General features: G+C 42.6%; 1 protein-coding gene across 7 annotated transcripts in view; it reads right to left on the bottom strand.

Annotated features, from left to right (window-relative positions):
- ZFHX4 (zinc finger homeobox 4) overlaps nt 1-25,529 on the bottom strand; it is a 176,790-nt gene that overhangs the window by 133,047 nt on the left and 18,214 nt on the right. For 5 of the 7 annotated variants that reach the window (XM_011376416.2, XM_011376418.2, XM_011376419.2 and 2 more), the window contains exons 2-3: nt 17,034-19,633; nt 15,659-16,161 (exon numbers count right to left, since the gene is read on the bottom strand). In XM_011376416.2, the coding sequence (XP_011374718.1) occupies nt 15,659-16,161; nt 17,034-19,587 (3,057 nt within the window). In that variant the 5' untranslated portion in view covers nt 19,588-19,633. The remainder of the gene's footprint in view (nt 1-15,658; nt 16,162-17,033; nt 19,634-25,529) is intronic. The other 2 variants (XM_011376421.2, XM_023521165.1) reach the window with 1 other exon arrangement.

The raw sequence follows: 25,529 nt of genomic DNA, 5'->3' as shown, positions 1-25,529 counted from the left end.
CCTCGCGATTATCAGGAGCATCTATCCATTTATAAGGAGAGACTCCTGGATGCTCCCCCAGAGGCTGCGGCCTTGGAATCAGTAGGTCCCAAAGTTCCGACGGGAGGCCCAAGAGTCAGCTCCATCTCGTCCACCCTTCCGTGTTATCTTCTGTACAGATCGGTCAACTGGATGTGCAGCCGTTTCTACGATTCCTTTTCCCATAAACGTTTCATGACTCCAAAAAGTTGAAAAGTGCTTGCACTCGATAAAATCTCAATGGTAAATGCCTTTTTCTACACAACAGCCGAAATCTAGTGAAGTCAATTCAGTTCGGCCCCTGGCTACTTTTCTAAATGCCTCGATAGAGGGCCTCATTCAAATTCTTCACTTTCTTCCAAGATTAGAGAAAGAGGCCGATTTACACAAAAAACATCCATACTAATGACTCAAATATGTGTTCCAGATTTTTCTTAAAAAAAAAAAAAAAAAGGCTACCTACTAGTATTTGTTTACAATAGCGAATAACTGAGTGCTTTGCTTAATACGCGTTTAATGCATGTCTCCTCCACCAAACTGAGCAAGGCCAAGGTCTGTCTGGTTGGATGTTATATCCTTATTGCCTAGCACAGGGCCTGACAGAGTAGGCTCTCGATAAATGAGTCACCGAAATGATTAGCCAAATAAGTAAATAAAGCACAGGGGATTAAGAGATGTATTTCACGTATTTCCCTATATGTATGATTATTATCCTGCTTCCTGTTTACAAGGAAAATACATGAACATATATTTGTGGATTAGACAAAATGAATAGAAAACCAGCAACCCGAGATGTGTGTCACTACATGAGCAGTTTCAGACAAGATACTTGTTAAAGCTCAGAGTGAATTCAGCTTGGAGAACACCGAAGTGACTACATTTAGACTGGATCTCAAAGACCTTTAAGTTAATGCTCATTTTCTAATCATGACGGTAACTCAGAACCCATTTTACAGATGACAAAATTGTGGTATCGGCCTAAAGGCACGAGTGAAATTAATGCCAGACCCAGAAGCTTTAAACATTCATTTTTCAGCTGTGAGCTCTACTGACTACTACTCATTTGCAAATTCACACTTGGCAGACTTGAAAACTGGAATTTAAAAGTGTAATACACAGTTCCTTTCCTGTGGGCAAACTTCTAAGCAAGACTGGATACTGAAGTTAAAACACATAAAAGGATACACAAATAGTTATTTTCTATGAGCTATATTTACCTAGTTTCAAGTTGATGAGGATAGCTACATTCCTCTTCAAAGCAAATTTCAATTGAAGGCCAATTGGAGAGATAAAGTTAAGAACAGCTTTTCAGAAATAACAAGCCCTAGACGTAACAGTGTAACCAAACGCACTTATAGAAATTATAAAGGAAAGTGTCTTTCCAACAATAAGAGAAGCAGAAACTATCTCTGTACGCAAAGCAATGCCAACAGAGTAGATGTGCTGACAAGACACAAAGAATATTTTCCAAATATAAGAAAAGCTTTCAGAAGCCTTTTTAAGAAGCTGTTTGAGGGCCTTAATTGAGGTGCACAGAACTCAGCGGAGTGGTGTTTCTTCTCCATTTGCTAATAAATTAACTAAGGCACAGAAATGCGTGCCAAAAACCACATGAAGAGTGAGAAAGTCTGCCGGACACTTTAAGATGGAAAATGTCTAACCCTTCTTGTAAACTTCCCTGAGTTACAGAGAGATGTATAGGGAGATGGACATGCGTCTCTTTCCCTGCCTTTCCTGAGACATCACCCACACCCTCCCAGCACACTCCACCCCCACATATTAATGATGGGAGGGCATCGAAATGGGATACCCGCCCTGTATTAAGTCCATCGGCGTTCAGAGACGTAAGTGCTGAACTAGGCAGCCAGCCTTTGAGTTTCGCTGTGTTTCAGATATGAGCAAGCAGCTCCAGAGAATCTTTTAGCATGAGATAATGTGGGAGCTTATCGCGTTGTCTTGCATAATTCCCCCTTAAAATTTTTTCATAACAAAACAGAAAGAAGAAATTACGCAATGTTATGTTCTAACAGTAGGACCCCTGGCAGCCCAATCCCTGACCTCACCCTACCCATGTCGACAGGCTTCATGAAGATGGGGAGAACTCTGGAAATTAAAAACTTCAAGGAACATATAATGGTTTGAATAAAATAGGATGATGTCTGAAATAGCTGTAGATAAAGCATTAAGACTACTTTACTAAGTGATTAATTTGATCAGATATTAGAAACAAGTGCATTTATGTTTTTACAAAACAGAAAAAATTCTCTCCGGTTAGCAAAAAAAAAAAGCACGAAGCAATAATATAACAGTTTATCCATATCATCGCCATTATGAAACCATGAAAACCACGCTTGCGAACATCACACAGGTGTGTGTGGGGGCGGGGAGGGAGGCGAGGGGGAGAACAGACTTAAATTACGCTGTGACTGTGCATCATTTTCAACAATGGGACAACATCTTTGTTGGTGTGGAAACAAATAACCACACTCTTTATCAAAGTACTGCAAATCACGGATCTAATTTTTCCCCAAATGCCACAGGGATAAATATTAACTTTTTAGATGACATAAAGAGTATATATTGCTAAAAAAGTGTTATATGAAGCACTAAAAATGTCCCTACAAACTTCTGGAATCCAGGAAACCTGTAAACAGGAACAATTCACAGGGGAAAATAAAGCCCAGATAAAAAATACTATATATTTTTTTCTGAAAACGGGTGAGCTTCTTGAGGACAGGAACTGCATCGTGCACCCTTTATGCCTGTCACATTCACCATCCGGGGGTCATTTTAACGAAAGAGGACTAAGGAACACCTGTGTATGACGAGAACATCAACCTAACAGAATGGGTTTCAGTACATTTAAATTCTAAAACATACCGATTATTTATTTATTTTTTATTGATTACATTTTATTTATTTTTTTATTCCTACAAATATGGAAAATTCAGTTCATGGACATTTTTCAAAAGAATGTAGTGTGAACCAAATAGATGGTTCACATTCCGACATTAAAAAAAAAAAAAAAAACAGCTAAAAACTACATACTGTTATCAGTAGTTTTTCTATTTCACCATTCCTCACTACAACCTCCCAAAGTCTTTTAAATCTCTATCTCATCATTCCTTCTCCTTTTCCTCTCTCAGGGGACGTGTGTCCTCTCCAAGGTCAACTGCTAATTTCGCTCTCATTTCCATCTGCTTCTGCCACGAACAAGGTCTCCTTTTCCAGGTATCTCTTCTCTGTGCAACACCTTCGCCGTGATAGTGTCCAGTGTAAGACTGTGGATGCTGGGACCAGTCACTCTGAGTCCAAATCCCGACTCGGGCATCGCTTACCAGCTAGGTGATCTCGGATAAATTAAGCTTTTATTGCCTTAGTTTCCTCATCTTCGATATGGGCATAATAATAGTATCTACCTAGCAGGGTTGCTCTTAGAATTACATGTTAATATATTTAAAGAACTTAGAAGATTATCTGTCACCTAGTAAGTGCTTGTGATAAGGGTTAGTACAATGTATTTTCTCACCGAACTCACTGGCCAGAGGGAAGCAGAAGATGAATAAGGAGCATGATAAAAATTGGTAAAATTCTTTAAAAGAAAAGGGAGAAAGAGCTGACCAGTACAAAGTAAGAACTGACTGGCAGTAATGAGAATCCAGTTAATATTACTGAATGAAAAATTACATCCACGTCAAAACTTGTACACAAATGTTCATAGCATCATTATTCATACTAGCCAAAAAGAAGCAGACAAAACTCAAAAGCCCATCAACGAACGAGGAGATAGATAAGATGTAGTTTACCCATACGGTGGAAATCCCATAATAAAAAGGTATAAAGTACTGATACATGTGACGATATGAATGGAACTTGAAAACATTATGCCAAATGAAAGAAGCCAGTCACAAAGGACCCCAAATGGTTCGATTCCATTTATATGAAATGTGCAGAACAGGCAAATCTCTACAGACAGACACAATTAGTGGTTGCCTGGGTTGAGATCAGTATGGGGGTGGGGAGGGGGCTAAACGGTACAGGATTTCTTTTTGGAGTGCTGAAAATGTTCTAAAACCAACTGTGATGGTGTTCGCATAATACCGTGAATATTCTAAAAAAATATTTCACTGTATACTTAACATGGGCAAACCGCATGGTATATGAATTATATCTGTCGCAAATAAAAACAAAGCGACAAAGCGAAAGACAATGGTCTCTGCATAGACTTTGTAGCAGATAACTTTAGTTCCTTCCGAGTCTAATGTAGAACTGGTTTCTTGCAACTTTTACTCACGTTTTCCCATACAACTTCATACTTAATTATCGAGATCGCGGCCTTATTCCATCATTTCCCCACTACCGATATCAGACAGTCGATCACTTTAAGAAGATACTTGTTCTGGTTACCTAGTTCCCTGAACTTCAAGGATACTTCTAAGTGTCTTGTGGTATCTGTTGTGACTTTAAGACAAAGAGAGGACTAGAGTACTAATCAGGTAGACATTAATTTGAGAAAACCTTTGCTTCTAAGGATACTTTTAAAAAGACTTAGTGCTCAATCATTGGTAAAAGAATACCCGCTCCAGCAGTGGGACCAGGCCCTGCCTTTTGTACAAGGAAAAACAGCTTAATGCGCTCCCACAATTAGTGAGGCCATTTACTTTTTGAAGAACCTATCATTTTTACCAAATCATATCCTGTTCCCTGAACCTTTGATTAGTCATGTGTACATACAGAACTGATTTCAGTGCATGCTGACGAGTCTTGCACAACATCATCAAAGGTTTATTATCTCTGGGACGGAGAACACTTACAGTGCGCAGGAAGAGATTTCTGTGATTTACTTTAAAGCAAAATAGTGGGCATTAATGATTAACTCATAATCTTCATCAATTTTTTAAAATAGGTCTTCATATTCTGTAGTCTCTCTCTCTCTCTCTCTCTCTCACACACACACACACACACACACACACACACACACACACACGCACATGATTTGCTTCAGGGTTTGAGCAAAATAAATATAAGTAGCTCTCCCTACATTTGTACTGAAAACATCACTGGAGTACTAGCATTTTGCCTTTTTAATCACCTAACACGTGATACCTGAATAAATCCACATCCTTCTACACCCATTGACAAAGAATTAAATCGTTCACTTTTTGGAAAAGTGTTAACATACATATAATAAAAAAAAAGAACACAATCTCAATGTACTTCTGTATCAATGGTTTTCCAATAAGTTATCAAGGCAATTAGAGAGGTAGCCAGGGTTCTAAAAAAGTGATAAAATCACCTAGCACATGCTACAGGAACTTATAAGTGAATACTATACCCGATGGTCTTTTTTCAAACATGTATCTAAATAAACGTTGACAAAATTAAGCAATTAGGAAGACAGTTTTGCATTTATGACTTAAAGATGCTACTTCTATCCCTGTGTTAAGAACGAATGCTCTAAAAACTAAACGATACTTCACAAAGCCAGTCTTAGTTTTTCTAATATTTAAGAAATTAAGAGCCGAAGACGGTATTTCTCTGGGGGGAGCGGGGGGCGGGGAAGGTTATTTATGAATTTCCCTGGGATCCATTTTTAAGGAATTTGATTATGAGACTGAGGACTATTTTCACCAGTGACGCTCATCATGGAAAAACTAGGTACGACTGTTCCATCCAAATGTGTTTTTTTAATTGCTTAATCTGCTAATAAAAATTATAATACATTAAAAAACGATACACCAGAACTTGCTTTTAGCCCAATTATTTCTCAAAAGACATTACAGGGACTCTGTAAAAAAAAAAGTAGTGATGGTGTCACACAGTAAATAGGAGTTTTCCCCCTTCTAGAGTATCGTGCAATACCGACTCACCCAACAAAATAACTTCCGAAAGACACAATCCGCTGTTTGCAAAATTCCCACTTTATCGTAGTAATCTCATTTCAAAAAACAACCCAATATAATTGGTATAAAAACTGGGACTCATTCGCCCACCCCTCAGGTCTGATGTCACCTACTGTCACTCCATGATAAGTGCTGAATACACGTTGAGTGTAAAGCAGCGGCCTTGTAAACTGACTCTTCCGGAGGTGATGGCAAGTCGACGTGCTACTTGATCACCCACAATTGAACAATGAATGATTTTAGGGCCTCAGGACACATGCCAAGGTTGCTCTCAGGCCTGCCAAATGAATAGTTAGAAAGACTGAAAGTCTCTGCAAAATACTGCCCATGGTAATCATCGCAATGTCCTCACATGCTTTCTCCAGCTATAGGAATCGGAAGTGTCTCTGCTGCTGACAATTCTGCCCTTTCGAAACTCAGACTATTCTTACTTCCCAGGAAAAGAACTCTTCGTTCACAAATGTGGTCCACGGCAGCAATGGCAATGGCGGTCAGCCTCGCAGGATCGGGTGGCCAGATTCCGGAAGGCAAGATTTCCCCAAGCATCTCGCCGTTAAGTCAATGTAAACAATTCTAACAAGATTTGGGGCTTTCCACTGGAATCATTAGCAACGTTTCGAGGAGGAGAGAGAGGAAGGGCATGCATTAGAAACATATGGTGGAAAGAAAATTCCTGGAACCTTGTAACTCAAAGGTAGGATGAAAAAGTAAAAATAAGGATGATAATAATATTCGGAACAAGATTGTGTTGTAAAATTCTATAGTAAGTAGCAAGCGAACGGCTCTTGCCCCAGCGGTTAAAAAGATGCTGGGCAGACAGTAGACTGCGCTTCGGCTGCTCCTGTGTAGTAAGTTAAATGCTTAGGGAGGCGCATCTTGCTTTCAGGTCAGTGGGGTACCACTTAGTACATTACTGCTGGAGTACCCCGGTGACCTGAATGGATTCATGCAGCTTCCGAAGGTGCTTAACTTGCAAGCACCGAGAGCTCAGGCGCTAGAAGTGATAAATATTCTATTAGTCCTTTCTATTTAATAAACCAAACACCCAAAAATGCCAGTAAGAGGAAGTTTCTTTTAAGTGAAAGAATTCTGCTGTGACAGGAAATATGGATTTTAACCAGCGGTTTCTCCTTCCAGCTTGTAGGTGACCCAACGGGTCTGAGTCCATCATTGCAGTTGAGTGCAGTCATGTGTGCAAGCCCTTCGGGCCGGCTCTGAGGTCACTGGCATCTGCAATGTGTTTAAGGGAATCCGTTCCCTGGAAGGAACAGAAGCAGGCTCCAGAACGATTACTCCCCGGACACAATTGTTAGGTGTGCCTCTGAGGCTTCTGGTCCTGCTCTTCCTTTCCCTCTGCCTGGTCTTTCTATTCTCAAATACAAGAAAAAGTCTCCTCATTAGCAAAGCCTCCGAGTGTCGGCTGGGGCATGGGTTGGGAACGCCAGCACAGGCTCTTACTGTCTGGGAGGTTTTGAGCAAGGCACTTGGCCCTGAAGCTCAGTTTCCTCACACGTTAAAATGGGAATAACACGTAACTGTCATGAAGGGTAAATGAGATCGTGCACGGGAAAAGTTGAACTTATTATGATTGTTGTCACTACGTGTTCTCTCTTCAAAAAAAAATTGTGCCATTTTAAAAGGTGATAAATGGATGTCAACTATCAATATGGCTTCACTGTTCACAGACTACCTGGCATCAGAAGAAGGGATATTTTTGGTAAGATTGTTGCCGATAGGTCATAAATCATATGTAGACAGTCAGTTGCCAACTCTAGCTATAAATGAGGTGCTCATTGACACGAGACACACAACCGCAGCCTAAAAATCAGTATTTTAAAACTTTAAAATCTCGCCTTCCAAACTAGAGTTAAGTGATACAGTCAGACCTATCAAGAGCTCATTTCTCACCATCCTCAGCCCTGTATTCCACCAACTTTATCAGCAGATATCCAGGGACAAAGAATTCTTCAGCTCTAACCATCCTCTATAACACTCTTTAGAATTGCTTCATGGGGAAATGTAACCTTAACGTTTATTCCTTAAGCGACGAAGAGAAAGAAATGTACATTCTATGCTACCTAATATTTGCAATGAAAGAAAGACGTTAGGAAAATCTGAATCAATAAAGTACTGAGAGTATGGTCTCAATACACTTATGTACTTATATATACATATTTAATATATGTAAGTATTATATGCAAGGTTACAAAAGTACTTTTCCTTAAAATAAGAAAACTAAAACATTAATAAAAGACTGTAAAACCAAATAAAATAAAATGTAGTCACAATTGTTATTATCTGTGATAATACCAGAACCGGTCACTATAATAATAGTTCTTAAAGCAGAATTCTCACTGACAGTATTACAAACTGAACTTACGAAGATTCTCCAAGCATCAAACTAAATTAGCCCCCTGATTCTATAAGGGGGTTGACTGAAGTTGTCATCTAACACATTTTGCATCCTTAAGTGGTTTTCTTCATTTTTCTCGGCAATCCATCAGTAGCATCATCCTCATGGATGAACAACGACATACGTGTTGGAACTAACGGAAAAGCTCTACTGGTCTCAGCCTGGGGCGGAGCGAGGCAGGGCTGGCATGTGCATAATGACCACGGCTCATATCCCCAGAATAACGCCTGCCTGAAACTGATCAATGAGTCTTGCCTGGCGAGAGAGCAGCGAGAGTGAGCCGAGATATACGGTGACAACGTCCCACATCTCCTGGTGACCCAAGAGAACAGTCACACGCAGTCCTTCGACCAACCAACCATGACTGAAAAAAAAGAGCATGGAAGTTTTTGATGGCTGGGTCTATGGCTTCGACCGTTAATTTTATTCATGTCCCTGCCACATCGGGAGAACAGAATGAGTTAGGAAGTGTCATCTAAGATGGTTTATACCCTACCACATGAATGGGACACGACCTCCATGCGCAGTGACATGTTAAAACCTGGCACATATAGTAAGTGCTCAATAAATGTTTCTGCACTTATGAGAAGCCAAACTTGAGATAACATTGGCGGATTCTGCACACAGAAATTTGGCCCTTAGGCCTATAACCACTCACTACGCTCCTAGGTCACAGAATCTGTGAAGACGTGTCCGCGTGGGTTAGAAGGGGCTACACCAGCACTGTCCTTCTCCTGTTGAATAAATCACATGGTCATAAGCCTTCGTGCAGTATACTGATAATTTGGGGAAAACTGCCTTTTAAGGCTCAAATTATCTGAATAATGAACAAATCTCCACGTCTAATTGAACTCAGCCCGAGCACAGGCTCAGACGCAAAGCAGACTTGCTGAGGCACTTCCAGCGGAGCTCGGGGAGGCCAGATGTTCTGGAAGCAGAGCCGCGGTCATTATGCACATGCCAGCCCCGCCTCGCTCCGCCCCAGGCTGAGACCCTTGCGGCGGCGCCAGGAGGCCTGGTTAACACATGGCCCCGGCTGCGTCCCCGCCTGGCATCCCTGGGCCCATCCGAACATTTCAGCGATTTTCAACAAGCTCCACTGACAGGGACGACGAAAACTGAAGCCAAAGAAACACGCGGGGACGCACGTGAATTATGGGACAGCACCCTCGTCTGTCTTAACCTAAGTGACCTCGGGGCGGGTGACACATGAGCCACTTGCCACTTTTGGTGAAACCATACCGACAGTTCACGTGTGGTCGAATGACGTAACGCAAATCACAAAGCATGAGAGGACCTGGTCCTGGAGGGAAGGGAGGAGGAGTGTCACACTTCTTACTGCGTTTCGGAGGTAGGAGGTGGTATGATGCAGTGTGCGTGTGCGTGTGTGTGTGCGTGTGCGTGTGTGTGCGCGCGCGCCTGTGTGTGTTTGAAAGGACATAAAGGAAGGAAGCCCTTAGGGTGGGGCACTGCCCTGCCTGACCCCCCACCTGACACCACCCCTGTATCCCCCACACCTAGGGAGACATCCAGGGGAGGCAGCTCCTTTAAGATACAGTGCACCCTGGGAAAGGCCTGAGAGTCACTTACACCTCTAAATGCACACTCAGCTTTCATGAAAAGGCTGCTTTCCCTTTAATTAAAGGAATGCTAGTTTCCTTTGGGGAATCAGATGTGTAATCCTGCAGCAGGGAGTACGCGCGAAGGAAGGTCTCGCTGAGATAAAATAGTTAGGGCTTCAGAAAAAGAGAAGAGTGTAATACTGTGCGCCTGACGTGTAGGCGGACGGTCGCGCGCGTCAACGAAAGACGTCGAAAAGAAAACAGGAGGGTTGCAGTGACAAGCTTTCTTCTCTTTAAATGTTGTCTGGGTTTGTTAACAACTTCACACGCTAAATATCATTTTAGCCTTCCTGACATGGATGTGATAAGTTGCTAACGCCTGATTTAAAGCGATCTTTTTAGGAATTGCTATGTATCTATATATCTATATCTACAGCTATACGGACATAGAATTATGTCTGGACAGACAGACATTTCGGGCCATTTTTTTTCTAGTGGAATACAAAGAGGGGCCTCGGCTCATCATGCAATACGCTTCTGCCCTGTGAATCAGTGAGAAAGTCCACACTTGTGCCGGAGTCGCTGTGAGGACACGTGGCTGTGCTTCAGCAAATGTCAAGCTTAAAAACAGAAGTAGACGTAGTAGACAGGGCTGGCCAATTACACTGCGATGTGAAAATGCCAGTGATCTATTAGTTGCTATTAGCTAACCAGAGCCTCTCTATTTGATCCGTGGTTTTTATTCCTTATAAGTACTATGCAAGCATATACTTTTCTACTAGAGAAACTGTGTTTTCGACCTCTGCCTTGTCTTTTTATATGAGAGTACGATAGAATAATTTGAATGATGATGACTTTTTAAAATAAATCCTGCAACCGGAATTGAATTTCACACTGTATTTCAACCTTGAAAAGAACATAAATCTGAAACCAATACCAAAAGTGCATGATTTTCCATATTCAGGTTAATGTTTAACAACGGAAAAGAAGAACTTTTGTTTATCTCTGAAAACAGCTTTCTCCATCCAAACAAATGACTAGAATAAGATGGAGGAAACCCCGTTTTGGTTTCTGAGATACACACGCATATTCCAATTTCCTTCTGCACAATGACTTTTATGCAAATGTGTGCCACACAATCTCCTGACCTCTTTTACCAACACACAGGATGACGACAGTTCCATAATTGAAATGGCACGTATCTGGTATATTTGATTTTAAATTGCAAAGTTGGACTCAGGCCTATTGAAATGAAAATCCTTGTGATTCTTTGTTAATTCCAAACTGATGGGGTTATTATATTATTTCCTATTAGTAAAAAACAAACAAACAAACAAACAAAAAAACCAAAAACCAAAAAATGTAAATGAAGATAATTATTCCATTTTTTTATTTCCTTGCCACATACTTTTCCCAACCTGGCTCCTTCAAGTCTCTCGTGCGACCCTCCCCCACACCCTGATTTTAGTTCTTAACCTGGATTCTTTCATCCATAACACGGATAATGAGAAAACTCCAGGAGTGTTCCTTGGGGGAATGTTACACTCAAAGTTACCTAGGACTAAACCCCACATGTGTTCCTTTGCTCACCGTGGAGACAAGAGATTCACTGACTGTTCTCGACCCCTCTGAAATACAAATATGAAAACAGCGTTGTGGAATTCAGAGAGACTATCCAGCTTCATTGCTAGAAGATGTGGGAGGAAAACGAGCTAGGCTCGTTACGCTTTTGACTTTGAACCAGCAAAGTTGCGAACACATAATAGTCTAAGAGGAGTGGACACGCAGGTGCAGAAAGACTGTCTGCGTGCCCCGCACAGGGTGGTGGTCAACCAATCAGCTGGCCAGGAAAGTCTTGGCCACTCCAAGCCAAGAATACGCCAAACTGTAAATCTGAAAGGTCGTCCAAGTCTTATTTGTTCTTTCTCAGTTTGAATGTCTAGTGCTAAGTGGTTTTGATTATATCTTTTTACTGGACTCTTTAGAAAAAGTTTGGGATCATTTAGGGGGTAGACCAAATTGCAATGCATTTTTTTGTAATGAGGGTTGGAAGGAAGGGGGGTTTCTTTCAAACGTTTCCAGTTTGTTCATTAGTCCATTATTCATCCTACAAATATTTATTGAGGCCTCATTATGTGAATATGACAAAAAATTGTAGGGATGCAAAGGCATGAAATTAGAAGGATATAAGCAAATCTAATAAAGCGGTTAGCTGAGAAACACTGATTCTGCATTAGATATATGTCTGTCTATCTGTTTTGTATGTGTATGTATGTATGTATGGATACACACACACACCCTTCACCTTGCCACACTGATTGTAGCTATCTATGCATTTAGTGTCAACCTCACTTTAAATACACTCCCATACATACATTAAAAGAGAAGATTAAGGGCAGGCTGCGATTTCATTTTATTGTTTTAATTTCCTAGAGCAATTTTACTTCATCATGAACATTTCTGGGGGAAAATCAAAATTTAATAGTGCTTAGCGCTTCAGAGGATTTTGCTTGAAGAAATGAGTAAGATTTTCTTAACAGAATTCCTTTTTCGAAAAAAAATTCTAAGGAAAAAAAAAATACTGCCAAAAAAATGAATACAGCTTTGCTTGTTTCTGCAGTCGTCATTAGCAGTAGACATAAAGGTATTCTTTTTTTTTTTTTTTTTTGAGTCCATATGGAAAGATCATCAACGTATTCTGCCTCTGGGTTCTTTGCCAAAATACCACAACCCACAACCCTTCTACCTTAAACATAAAAGGAAAGGTGTTGTTCTGGTCGAATAAAGAAATAATTTTTACTAGCATACGTCTAATGTTAAAGCTGCCTAAATCCTGCCAAATACATTAAAACAACATCTGTAAAACAGATTTTCATTAAATTGATCAGTTTAAAGTTAAGCAGCTAGGCAGAAGATGCTTTTAAGCTCACCCTTAACCTTTAACCTTTAACCTCCTGCAACTGTAATGAGGATGCACGTTTCTTTTAGGTAATACTGCCGGAGGTAGGGCAGGGTCTATTCAAATCGAGGTGACGCATCACCACGTTTAAAGTGCTGGGAATTAAGATGCTGTCAATAACGAGGAAAGCTAATTTCTCAAAGCTCTGCCTTTGATTTATAACTGCTGCTTGTCACTTTCCCCTCAAATCTGACTAGTTCTCGGTGCAAAATGATGTGAATTAAACTCTTAATGAAAATGAATTTTATATAGGAGATTACTGTCTAGTCATTAACTCAGAAACTATTTTAAGTCTAATTTTAATATCTGAACCATATTACAAACCATCCTTTTTTTCCGGGCCCCGGCCAATTTGTTAGGTTCTCATTTAAAAGCAATTAATGTTACTTATGAAGCAATTTTATTTTGCCGACACAAGCCAACCAAGCTTGCTAATATCCTCATTACTTCACTGGAAAATCCTCTCTAACTGACTCACACCGTTTCTGCACCTCAGTATACAAATGGCATCCTCAACACTTTGCTACTCTGGAGCACTTTTCCAGTTAGTACTAGAAAAATGGAATGCTCCTCGAAAGATAATGCAAAATAATACGGCGCGATTGCCCAGGGCCAGGTGGCAACAGCTCAACTATGTCTCTCTCCAACCTTCTTCGAATTCAAGGTGAGCTTGTTCGAAGTGTGCTTTTGTTTGTTTGCTGATCATTTTTAGACACCATACTACGAGGCCACTTGGGTATTTAAGAGATAAGCAAATGAAGAAGAGAAAATTTTTCCATGACATCACATTTTTAAGGTAAGAGCACATGTATATCCTTTGGTTCTGGGATCTAAAGCTCTCTCTGCTTTAAAGTCCTCTTTATAAATAAGCTTTATCTCACTTGGATGTCATACATTCAACAGCCATATCCAGCTCTCTCTCTGCAAAGGAACTTGAGAGCAGCTCTGGCACCTGGCAAACTGCTCTGTAGACGGTGAGGACGGTCAATCCATACCCCTGGGATGAATGGATAAACTTAACTCACACAGAGACACACACATTTAAATGATCACTAAACGATTAGATTAAATAACCTTTGCTGAGAAAATAAACAGCGACACTCTACCTTCCTTTAGCTTCCCACGTGAGATTAATAAAATAGAAAAATTTGTACATTTATATCTTCTATTCGCAACGTGTTAATTTAAAGCGTTAGAGATGCTGCGTGAATATAAACAGTTCATGAATATTCTACATAGCTCCCAGGGTCGAGATCTATTATTTATACAAACTTAATGTTTGTTTGTTTTTTTCTCCTAGGTACTCTAAAAGGTTTAATAGGTCAGGTATCAACAGAAAAAAAAAAAGTTGACAACTGAACAGTTGTCAACAGTGGCTATAAAACCTACGAATTAGAATACGATTAATTTGTTATGTTATATTTTCAATACCATCAACCTAGAAGCTTTCCATCTTACATTGGGGCTAGAACGCCCCTAAAACAGTGTGGGACCCAAATCTAATGCTTCTCACTGACCCCCAGAGGGCCGATATCACAGAAACAATGTTACAAATTCTCATACCACTTCTTTAAGTTTTTACGCTCAGTGTATCAATCTAGAACTGGAACTTCAAGAAACAACCTAAACAAATAGTGCCAGGCCAACTCAAATAAATACTCCTTGCACATGCTCTAGGTAGCCACGATCTGCCCTTCTCGTCACGTTTATAGTTTGAAATAGTATTAGAAAAGCCATAGATAGGTATTATAATCACCAGCTGACTCCTGATAGTATAGTCATCACCGATTTCTAGTATAAATCAATAGATAACACTTGCAAAATGGATTTTGTAATCATATTTAGAGCTTGTTACAATGACTAATGGTTTGCAATATTTTCTGAATTTTAATGTCCTCTACACAAAAGAAATTTTTAATAAGTTACCAAGTTATTCATCATAGAAATGAATCTATTACATGTGTACATGAACCAAGACAATCAAGCCAATCCAGTAAACAAACTGCAGAAAATAGATTAACCAGTAATTAGAGTTTAGAAAAAAGTCAAGACAAGTTGTGTAATAAAGGGTGTTCGTCACTTGCAGGTATTCATCATATCTGCCTAGTTTTTTTTTTTTTTTTTTTTCAGCAAAGATAAAAGTACATCTGCCATTCAAGAAACGTTTTTATCTGTGCCACACCCGTGGGGGTGGGGGTGGGGGTGGGGGATAAAAACATCACTATCTGGGAAAACTCATGCAAAATAACAACAGAGTTAAGACTTTCAGCTGATATTAATGGAGGGTATGTTTACTCCATACTACTAGGAACTTAAAAAAAGAAGCAGAAACACACCTATCTGTTTGCATGGTCCTTGTCTGGCACCCAACAAAAGATGACACATTCACCAGGTAGACTGTTTTTGTCCTTTGCTCCTTGTAACCATTAACACTTCCCCACCAAAAGCGACACTACGTTTTTTTCTTTAATCAGTCAAAAACAGAGGTTAGAAAGTATTATTCTGTATACGAAAATACTCAGAAAAGTTATTTCGCTTTGAGGCAACCAGTAAAGCAATCAGCTCCACTGAGCGAGGTGTAAAAGGGCCACATGGCGGATCTTTCCAATAAATTCTCTAATTCTCTACATTTCGACATACGTTCAGCAACATCAAGCAGAGACCGCGTACCTCGCCCTTCTATTTTCTCTCTCTCTCTCTTTCTCTCTTTTTTTTTTCTTAACTTGCAGATCTGCGCTCCAAGCTCTGAAGCAGTTAATTCCCTTCTCTGCTCTGTGCCAAGGGGAATGATGTCCCTGCTTACCTTGTAGAGCTTCAGGGCCGCCTCGTGCCTGTGATTGGTGGTGTGCAGGCGTAACTTATCCACACTGTTGGTGTAGTAGTCACAGGCGTTACACTTCAGGTGGACGGGGTTGCCAATGGCGATACACTTGAGCCTCCACTCGTTGCTTTTGCCCCCTTCTTTTATGTGGGCCACCAGCTGATATTTCTGCATGTGTTTATCGGTCTTGCAGTGGAGCTGGAAGTTGGCTTTGAGCTGAGTGTTGTAGTTACAGAGCTTGCACTGGTAGATATCTCCAATTACAGCCCTCCACTCCTCCTCAGGGAGGGAGCGCTCGCCACTCACGTGCACACTTAGGGCCTCCAGGCTGTCAGAGGTGAATTTGTTGCAAACGGCACACTGGAAGAGCTTCAGCGCTGGGTCACTGATATAAGGTGACAGCTCTCCTGCAGTAAGGAGGGACAGGTCATCACCCATTAGCTGACCACTGGCAAGCCGGATTTCAGGCGGTAGCTCATTATTTACTACAGGAAGAAAAAAAATTAAAAGGAAAAAAATAGAGACTGGAAAACACAGCACGCACAAAGGAATCTGCAACATCAAGTCTTGACCGGCAAAGCGCTTTCTCTAGAGCTTAAACTATAAAAAGCTGTAATAGGATTGACTCGGGATCAATTACAATCATCCCTTTCAACTTCTAAATTCCCTCATCAGATAGCTTTAATTACTCCTACCGGGCATGACGTCATTCTGAAATTTGTATTTTCGAAGGGCAAGAGAGCTGATCGATACGGTAAGAAAACAGTCACGTGCCTGCGATTTCAGAGCCCAGATCAACTTACCGGGGCACTAATTGTTATTTCACAATCTGTCTTCGGGCTTGATGAGATTTGGCCAGTACCTGATACGTGCCTGTAACGTACTGCCAAATACCTGGGATCAGGTAACGGTGAGGCTGTTAGCAGCTTAATCACCTCCAATCGCGGACGTTAAAATAGTTTTCAAAAATACTTAATTAAAAATAATGGTCTACCCTTTAGTAGCTCAAGGCTGATGTTTTCGGGAACGACTGCCAGAAGCGGAGCTGCAAACCTCGCAAGGTAGAGCTAATGATGGGAGGCGACCCCAGCACATTAGCACCTGTTAATCAGTCTGCCCACAGAAGACAAAGTTGGCTCACTCCTCACTGCCCCGGAAGCTTAACTCCTTCCCCTACGACGACGTTAACTCAGGTCTGAGGCAAAGCCCAAGCGGTTTGCTTATCTGGCTTAAAAGCAAAGTCCCTTCCGGTAAACTGTCCCCACTGTGCTGGCACTCAGCACTTCATCCGGGGGCATCACGCCAGACCAAAGACGTGAGGAGAAACCAACAAGAGTAGAAAGGCCGGGATACTAACCAAGACCCGGAGCCAGGGCGGCGGCTGTCGCGGGGTCCAGCTGGAAGGGGTTGATCATCAGCTGCGCGTCCGCGGGGTTTTCCAGCTTCATCCCGGTCAGGCCTATGTTCTGGGCCAGGTAGTACTGGTAGAGCTCGGCCTCGGCCGGGGCCAGGCCCAGGTGCAGGTTGTGCTGGATCTGCTTCATGTTCTGCTGCAAAAGCATCATATTGTGCATGTGCTTCTCGCTGGTCATGTGAATCCGGAGGTTCCTCGCGACGTTGGTCTCGTAATCACAAACCTCACACCGCCAGGTGGGCTTCTGCTTGGGTTTGGACGGGGAGGGCGTCCCGCAGCCGCCGAGGCTGGCGTTGGGGGCGGGGGCCGAGTGGCCGAACACCTGCTCGCCGTTGCCGTTTTGGAGATTCTGGACGTTGTTCAGGTGCTTGTCGGACTGCATGTGGATGCTGAGATTGCCTTTGGTCGTGGTCGAGTAGTTACAAACCTCGCAGCGGAAGGGTTTATAGCCGCACGTGTAGCTCTCGCCGCGGGCGAGCCTGGGGTGAGGCTGCCCCGTCTTACAGTAAACGCAGGAGCCGCCGGGCTCGGGGTGCTTCTCCTTCATGTGGGCCTCCAGGGTCTGCTGGTACTTGTAGTGCCAGTTACACTTGGGGCACTTGAGGGTCTTGCACGAGTTCCTCGAGTGCATCATGGTCATGTGACCGCCCAGAGACCTCGAGGACCCCAAGACCGTGTCGCACTTGGGACACTCGACGCCGCTGCCGGGCGAGGCGTCGCCGCCGGGCCCCGGGGTGCTGGGGGCGCTCGGGGCGAAGCCGTGCTGGTGAGGCGGGGCAGCGGCGTCGTCGTCGCCCCGACCGGGCTCGCCGGGCGCGGCGGAGCCGGCGCCGTCCTCCCCGGCCCCCGCTTCTGCGAAGTCCCTGCCGCCGCCGCCGCCGCCGCCGGCCCTGCCCGCGCTCTGCGGCTGCTGCTGCGGCTTATCCGCGTCGTCCGAGGCGGTGGCCGCGGAGCACGAGGCGCCCTTGTCGCTGAATTTTAGCACGCTGGATGATAAGGGAGAGATGCTTTGGTTTAAGAGAGAGAAGTCTTTGTTACTAACACTGTCGGCGAGCTCGCCTAACACCTCCTCGTCGTCGAGGTCATTGGAGTACGCGTCGTCGTCGTCCTCGTCGCCCGCGTCGGGCGGCTCGCTCTTGACGGGGCGCTCCCGCGGCCTGTCGCCGTTGTCCTCCGGGTTCTGGCTCTGTGACAGCTTGCAGGACTCGGACGGCGCGTGGCTGAGGGACACGGAGGTAAGGGGGGCGTTCACCACTAAACTAGACAGCGCCCCCAGACTCACTTCGGCCTTTGGCATCGGGGCGACCCCCCGCGGCGGCTCTGCGGGGCTCGGGGCGCCCGCGCTGCCCTTCAGGAAGGCGAAGCCGGCCGGCAGGGAGTCGCCGTTTTCAACGTGAAAAGCGCTCCAGACCCCGCGGAACGTGGGGTCGGGTCCTATGAGGTTTGGAGTAGAAAAGTGGGGATACACAGAAGTGGACTTTTTTGGTTCCAGAAAGCTGATGAGAGGTTCTTTGTCTTTGCCAATCCCCTGTATGATGGCGGAGACGCACTTGCTCCCGAGGAGCTTCTGCTCCTCGTCGTTGAGGGTCATCCGGTGGTCGTGCACCGCGTGGGTCACGAACGACCGGATGTAGCCGAAGGACAGCTTGCACAAGAAACACATCAGGACGGGCTTCCTCTTCCCATCGCTCACACAACCATCGAATTTGGACAGGTCCACATTGTTGGGGACATCTTTGGACACACAGGAGTTTTTGGCCGAGCCGTCACTGGTGAGATAGTCTTTCTCTCGCTTGTGCCGGAGATCATAGACACGGAAACTGTGCAACACAGGACCCACTCCTGCCAGTGCTGAGGTATTTGGGAACGCCTGGTCGGCTGTAAATGTTTTCCCGAGGGATGAAGCGATATGAAAAGTGTTGATGATCTGTGGGTAGAAGGACACGGGGGCCGAGGCCGCCTGGTCGCCCTTCTCTCCGGCGGCCGCCAGCGAGTCCAGGAACACGGCTGCCGAAAAGAGTTTGCTGTTGGCCCCCGTCTGCGCATTCTGCCCACTTTCTTTGGAGTCCTCGATTATATACGCTGACCCGTCAGGCTGGTACACGATCTCCCCTGTTAGGTTCTCCACGTCACTGTCCTCGAGCTCGCTGACCTCGCTCTCGTTGTCATCCTTCAAGACGGGGAGGCGGGCATTCGGGCAGTGGTGTTCCATGTACTTCTGTAAACTGGGGAAGGAAGTGGCACATTCGTTGCAGGGGATCTCCTTCGCCGAGGTGACCTGAGCGGCGGCTGCATTCTCCACGCCGAAACCCAGCAAGACGTCACTTTTGCGCTCATCCGTTTTCAGGTTGTCATCCGTGGAGCTGTTTTCCCTGTCAGACTCCATGCCTGCAACTTTCTCTGGCACCTCATTATCAACTTGTGTCGTTCCGCATAGCTTTGATGTGCTCTGCCCATTTTCCTGCCTTGAGATAGGAGCGGAGTCACAGGTTTCCATGGCAATTGCTACATGGGGATCTCATTTCATCCAGCCTGTCAGGGACCTGGATAAAAAATAAGGTGAGAGAAGCCATTTTTATTAAATAATGACACAGCTCACTAATAGCCCATCACTAATTTACAGCTGCTGTAAACCTGACTATCTGAAAAGGTGAGGGAGAAAACTTAAAACCAGCATACCTATCCATCACGGACAGACTTTGTATAAACGTAGCAGAAAAGCGTCGATGGCTGTCCCGGGCATGCAGAGACGTCCTGGGTGTTTTTTTTTTTTTTTTTTTGAAACTGCTACGAGCGTTCACCATAAATCTAAAATTTATATCAGTGATTGAATGTTTTTCATTCCCGTTTTCTGAAAACGTATATATAATACACGCCGAGGCAGTAAAACCCCCTTTGCTAGAATAGAAATGGAAAGGGCTTTCCTATACCAAGGCAGGAATGAAGGGACAATGCAAAGAACTCGGAATTTTTTAAATTTACCTTTTACGCTCTCAGGCAGTGACTAGAAGGGGGGGATGAGTAGGGAAGGGAGAGCGACCGTACAGGAACCTTAAAATTAGAAATATTACAGTCGCAGGCAGCACCGAGCAAACTCTTCTCTGGCTTTCGTTTTGCCAGTAAATCAGCTTACTACAAATCTTCCTTGTGCAAAAGCTCTCAGCAGGTATCTGGCTGGCCCTGATTAAGCACCAATCACAATTCTTCCCCACACTCCAGTCACCTCAATGGGCGACGGAACAGAAATTAATATTTACTGCAGCCAGGCCTATCATCCTAGGGGACAATCGCCTTCGCTGGGCTTTTTCCCCTGCGATACGTAATGAACACCATTTCAAATACCATTTCGATGTTATCCATCCTGGTGAGTTGCCATCTCTCCACCACTGCCTCAATCAACGTCTCCCCTGGCTTAACAAATCATACGCGAGCACCGCTGATGAAAATCCTTCAATCATTTAATTTTTTTTTTTAGGTTTTTTTTTTTTTTTTTTTACAGCCAGGCCTCTTAGACCATAAACTCCTGTTGTTGAGAACAAGATGCACTCTCTATAAAGCCATATTGGTTTCTGGCAGCGGGGTAAGGGACCGGGGCAAAGTTGAGCATGTGTTTGGTAAAAATGTGGTCTCCTTCTGTGTGTGTGTGCGCGAGTGTGTGTGCGCGCGCGTGTGTGCCCACTTGTGTGTGTGCCTGCAAACCTCAGCTACTGTAACAGCAGCCTGATTACAGCTTAAGCTTCTCTGAGTCCCTTCAGATGACTCCGTTTGCAGAATGACGGCGCTGTACACCACAGTCGAGTGGGCTGAAACTTTCGTGTTTATTTTCAGCCTATGACATAGACACTGTCTCGATTTTACGAGACGGGTTAAGCAACCTTCTTTCAAATATGAAAATCGGAGGGATTCAAAACTTCGAGGCAACTCGCCCCTTGATGTAAAAGTATCGACACTTTCACGTAGACTGATAATTTCTGAAATAAGAAAGCCTGACGTTGCTACGTCACATGGCATATTGTATTACGTAGGGCAGACATGCCCTTACATTCTATCGCGGACTTCACAGTGGCAGAGAGCTAAGAAGCAAACAAAATTCTGGGCTCACCGATAATTACTAAGCCTTCTGGAGATTCCTTTTGAAAAGTTCCTATGGAAGAAAGATCTCATTGAAGGTCACTGGCATATTAAGTATGAAGAATAGCTTCTTAATACTCTCTTTACTGTAATCAAATTTAATCTTGTCAGCTAAATCAGAGAGGAAGTGATCAGTGTAGAATACATCAAACGATCTGCATAGATTGAAAATGAAATCAAAATTCGTTTTGGTATCTGCCATGGTTAAAATGACATTCTAATTGCTCACAAATCAAACATCACAAAGCTTAGTGTGTAATTTTAATCAATGATGAGATCCAGGTTAATTATCCTCATGGCATGCACACAGCTTTTAAAACTCTCTGAAATAATCTGATAACCATAAGCATGAAAACCTAATAATTTTCTAATTAGTCCACAAACATTAATGTTTACCTTTGCATTCACCAAATCGGCAGAATGTATACACGCTGAAGGCGGCCAAAATGCCAAAAATATAATCCCCTGCTAGACTGAGGGGCACGACCAAGGCAGGAAAAGACGAGAGATCTGGCGAGGAAGCAGGGTGGTCAACAACACTAAAATGATGGTCCGAGATTAAAATGTAAAATTGCAGAACCCAGGGTGTTCTTCTCTGTTTTCTTACCTATAACTTAGGCCGATCTGTAGAAGAGGAGTCACCTAAACTACAACAGTGAGAAAAGTTCCCAAATACTTTACAGCTTGGTAAAGGACTTTCCCGGGCGACTTGTATTATTATTTCAATTCTCTTTCGCCTATATCCCTACAACAGTTCTCAGCCCCCAAAAACACTTGCTGGAATTATCACACACATGCCTAATGAACCTCAAATAGTTGTAATGGGCGGTTAATAATTTGGGGGCAGATGCCGAACGGAATGGACGCACTCTGCAATGTATCATCTCAGTTCTCTATATGAAGTAGAGCTTGTTTATTTTATCTTAATAGAGCCAGAAGTAACTTACAGAATAGGACCACATTGTTGCTGTATGACAAAAATTATGAAAACTACACTAAAGAATCCATCACAGGCCAAAGCAATATGGTAGGATATGTTTTGTTACGACTTTCCCACAGAATTTTATACAAAATTGCCTATCAATTTTTTCTCAACAAGGTACAGATTAATCAGAAAGTCAAATGCATAAGTCTTCTACATAATCAGATTTACATTCCATTCCAAAAGCAATCATAACAAAACTATCTGAATTGATAGAACTAGTAACATATTACCTGATTTTTTAATCCGTAGTTATTGACTATGACCATGATCATGTTTACCAGTATATTTTGAAGGAATCACTTTAGTTTGTGCAGTTAAAAAGTTAGTTAGACCATTATGTACAGTGACACCATACATCTATTTTACAAATGGAAAATGATGCTAAGTCATTTGATTGTCATCAACGTCAGAGAAGATTTTTCTTTTATCAACGTGACCCACTTAAGAAACTTACACTGAAGTTTTATAAGTCCCAGTAAAAAGACCACAAAGACAACCATTTAACTTAAACCACAGAATTCATTCCAAAATGACTATGTAACAAGTAAACTCACTAAAAAAGTTGCTTCACCATTTAGGCTGGTTTCTATTTAGTCTTCACTAATTTCTATTCTCTAGTGCCAAACATCCTATCCTTTAGAAATCACCAAAGTCCTCTAGAAATCCCAAAGAGAAAACCTAATACAATTTCAATGCCAAATTCGGAACAATACATACCTGCAGGTCTGTTTAGAATACGTGTACACATATTTTGGTATTCTCAGTAATTCACAAGATCAGTGACTTTGATGTGTAAATCCTTTTTTTTTTTTTTTCGGAACTAATGGACAATATGCAGAAAAGAACTTTTATTGCTCGTCGGTGCCTTTGCTTTCGCTCTGCAGTCACTGCTGCCTAAACTCTGCTAAGTGACCAAACCCACCTACGAGGAGCCCGGCTAATGAAAGGGGGTGCCTTCGGAACAATAGAATTCCTTTGCATTCAGAAAGCAAGAGTTCCCATTAGAACCCAAAATCAGAGAGGCCAGTTTTACCTCTGTTTTTTAATTGAGATCGTCCCAGCCCGCCCTCTCGGGTCCAGTGAGACAGTGTTTGTGAAATGATGAAAAAGAACGTGATGTGATCAAGGGGACAGAAGAAAGGGAGAGGAATGCTAGGTTGGCCACTCGGCTAAGTGCTGGGAAAGAAGACCAGCGTGGCCCTGGGCTCATTGTTTCTATTCTCTTCCGCTCTTCAGCCAGCTCATGGCACCGTCTTTATTTACTCCATTTTAAACGGGTTAAAAGTTGCCCACTTATACGTGAATTTGGTAACAAGTTACAAGCCCTAAAAAAAAAAAAAAAAAAAAAAAAGGAAAATAAATAAAAATCCTTGAATTATATCAAGTTTCCAAAAGGTCATCACTGTCTCTGCTGTGGCCTTTTCCCCATTCCAAATCCTCTATCAATATGTCATAGTGAGTTAGGCAAAGACAAAAGAGAGGCACAGTGTGAAAACGGCACATATATCTAATCCTGACAAAGCAATGAATAGACCTTCACAAGTATAATTATACTTGTTTATTTGTTGCCACGTACAGAGAACTGATGAAAAAAATCCATCAAAGTGGTATTATGCAGACACCAAGAGCTTCTTTTCTTTGGTTGCTAAAGCCACATTGAGGCTTAAATTCCTTATTGTTAAATTCAGAAGAAAGAAGAAAAAAAAAAAAAAGATTTTTGGCTGGACTTTTTTTTTTTTTTTTTTTTTTTTTTTTTTTTTTTTTGCATCAGTTGCTGACAGATCTTTTGTGTACTCGGCTGTATTAGCTCACACAGCTACCTCATTTTTTACCCGTGTTGGAATTCATAATTACAAACTACTGTACAGAAGCTTTTAAAAGGGCGTGGTGCACTGACCAAGAGAAGAAAGTCGTGAAACTACCCTTTTCTCACAGTCTCTCTTTTGATATATCAAAACACAGGTAAAGTACCTGTGTGGCAGCACTGGTTACGTCAGAAGACATCTTTGATCTCAGTCTTTTAAGTGGGTGCTGGTGGTTTTCTTAGGTTGGCTTTCTCTGCAATTTGCTTATTTTAGTATCTGTCCAGTATTTCATAAACGATTGCATAAAGTCATTCTCACTGCAGTTAGCACGAGGCAAGGCAAATACAAGGATTGCAAAGGATCGAAAATATGAAGTCAAAAGATTTCGAGCCCAACTATTAAGGAGCCATTATGTTCCAATAGACACTAAATCAAATAACTTAACGAAAGCACGTTTTTTTTGGGGGGGGGGGGGGGGGTGGGGGGGGGGGGGAGCGCCAATAGCTTTTTTTTTTTCTTTTTCCTTTGCAGGATAGAAATACATCAAAGTAAATGCAATCTGCATAGTTGATGTTTGTGAGCTTTACAATTTAAAACAGAAAAGCTGTAATTTTTCTTTGCTGGCAATCTGGAAACACTCTAGAGTTAATTATAGCTGATTCGAAGTGAACCACACAAACAAAGACCAGTGTATGTCCAGACAATTATACTGCATTAACTAGCTTAGAGCTTCCTGCTGGTATTCCAAGACTCTTCTGTTACGCCCTTCTACCTTCCCAGCACGAGGGAAAATGCTTCTGCAAGAAGGAATTAATGAAGAGAACTGCAGGAGAATGTGTGACGACCTCTCCTGACACGGCAAAAACTTTCCACCCATGTCACGACAAAGGGGAGAAGGTAATTAAGTCTGAAGAGAAAGGAGGTGACCAAAATACCCAAAGCGTTTAAAACAAGCAAATGTTGAAGGCGAGAAAGTTTGCAGAGACAAACATGAGTGTACAAGTCAGCTCAGTCATTTTCCCCTAGTTTCTTCTCATTTTTCTCATTAAGACCTAGATTAGATATTCAATGCAGATTTAGTTCCTTCTCTTTAAGCAGGACCTTTGCGATCCACTCTTGGTGGTCTTCTCTCTCTCTCATTGTCTCTTTCTCTCTTTCTCTCTTCCCAGCCTCGATTTCCCTCCTTCTCTCTCTTATCTCTGAACCTGCATGGACTTTATATGACAATTACATCTCCATAGACATATGTGTTAGAGAACTTAAGAGGCAAAGTACACTTTGCCGACCGGTCCAATAGTTAGTTCTTAATTTGATCCGATGTGGGAAATAGGAATTTGACTCAGTTTTCTTCAAACTTTAATCAAACTCCAGCTACTTTCCTTAGAGAGAAATCAATAATCTCTCCTTAACCAGAGCACACTATTATATGACTCATGTTATTTGATTGCTTCGGGAAAAATTCATCATCAGTGAGCTAGATGGACCCTCTGTAAACAAACTTTGGTACCCTTAACCAAT

Source organism: Pteropus vampyrus, unplaced genomic scaffold (assembly GCF_000151845.1).
Source record: "Pteropus vampyrus isolate Shadow unplaced genomic scaffold, Pvam_2.0 Scaffold298, whole genome shotgun sequence".
Classification (NCBI taxonomy): Eukaryota; Metazoa; Chordata; class Mammalia; order Chiroptera; family Pteropodidae; genus Pteropus; species Pteropus vampyrus.
Note: the sequence above shows the minus strand (reverse complement) of the source record. Positions and strands in the feature narration are given on the sequence as shown.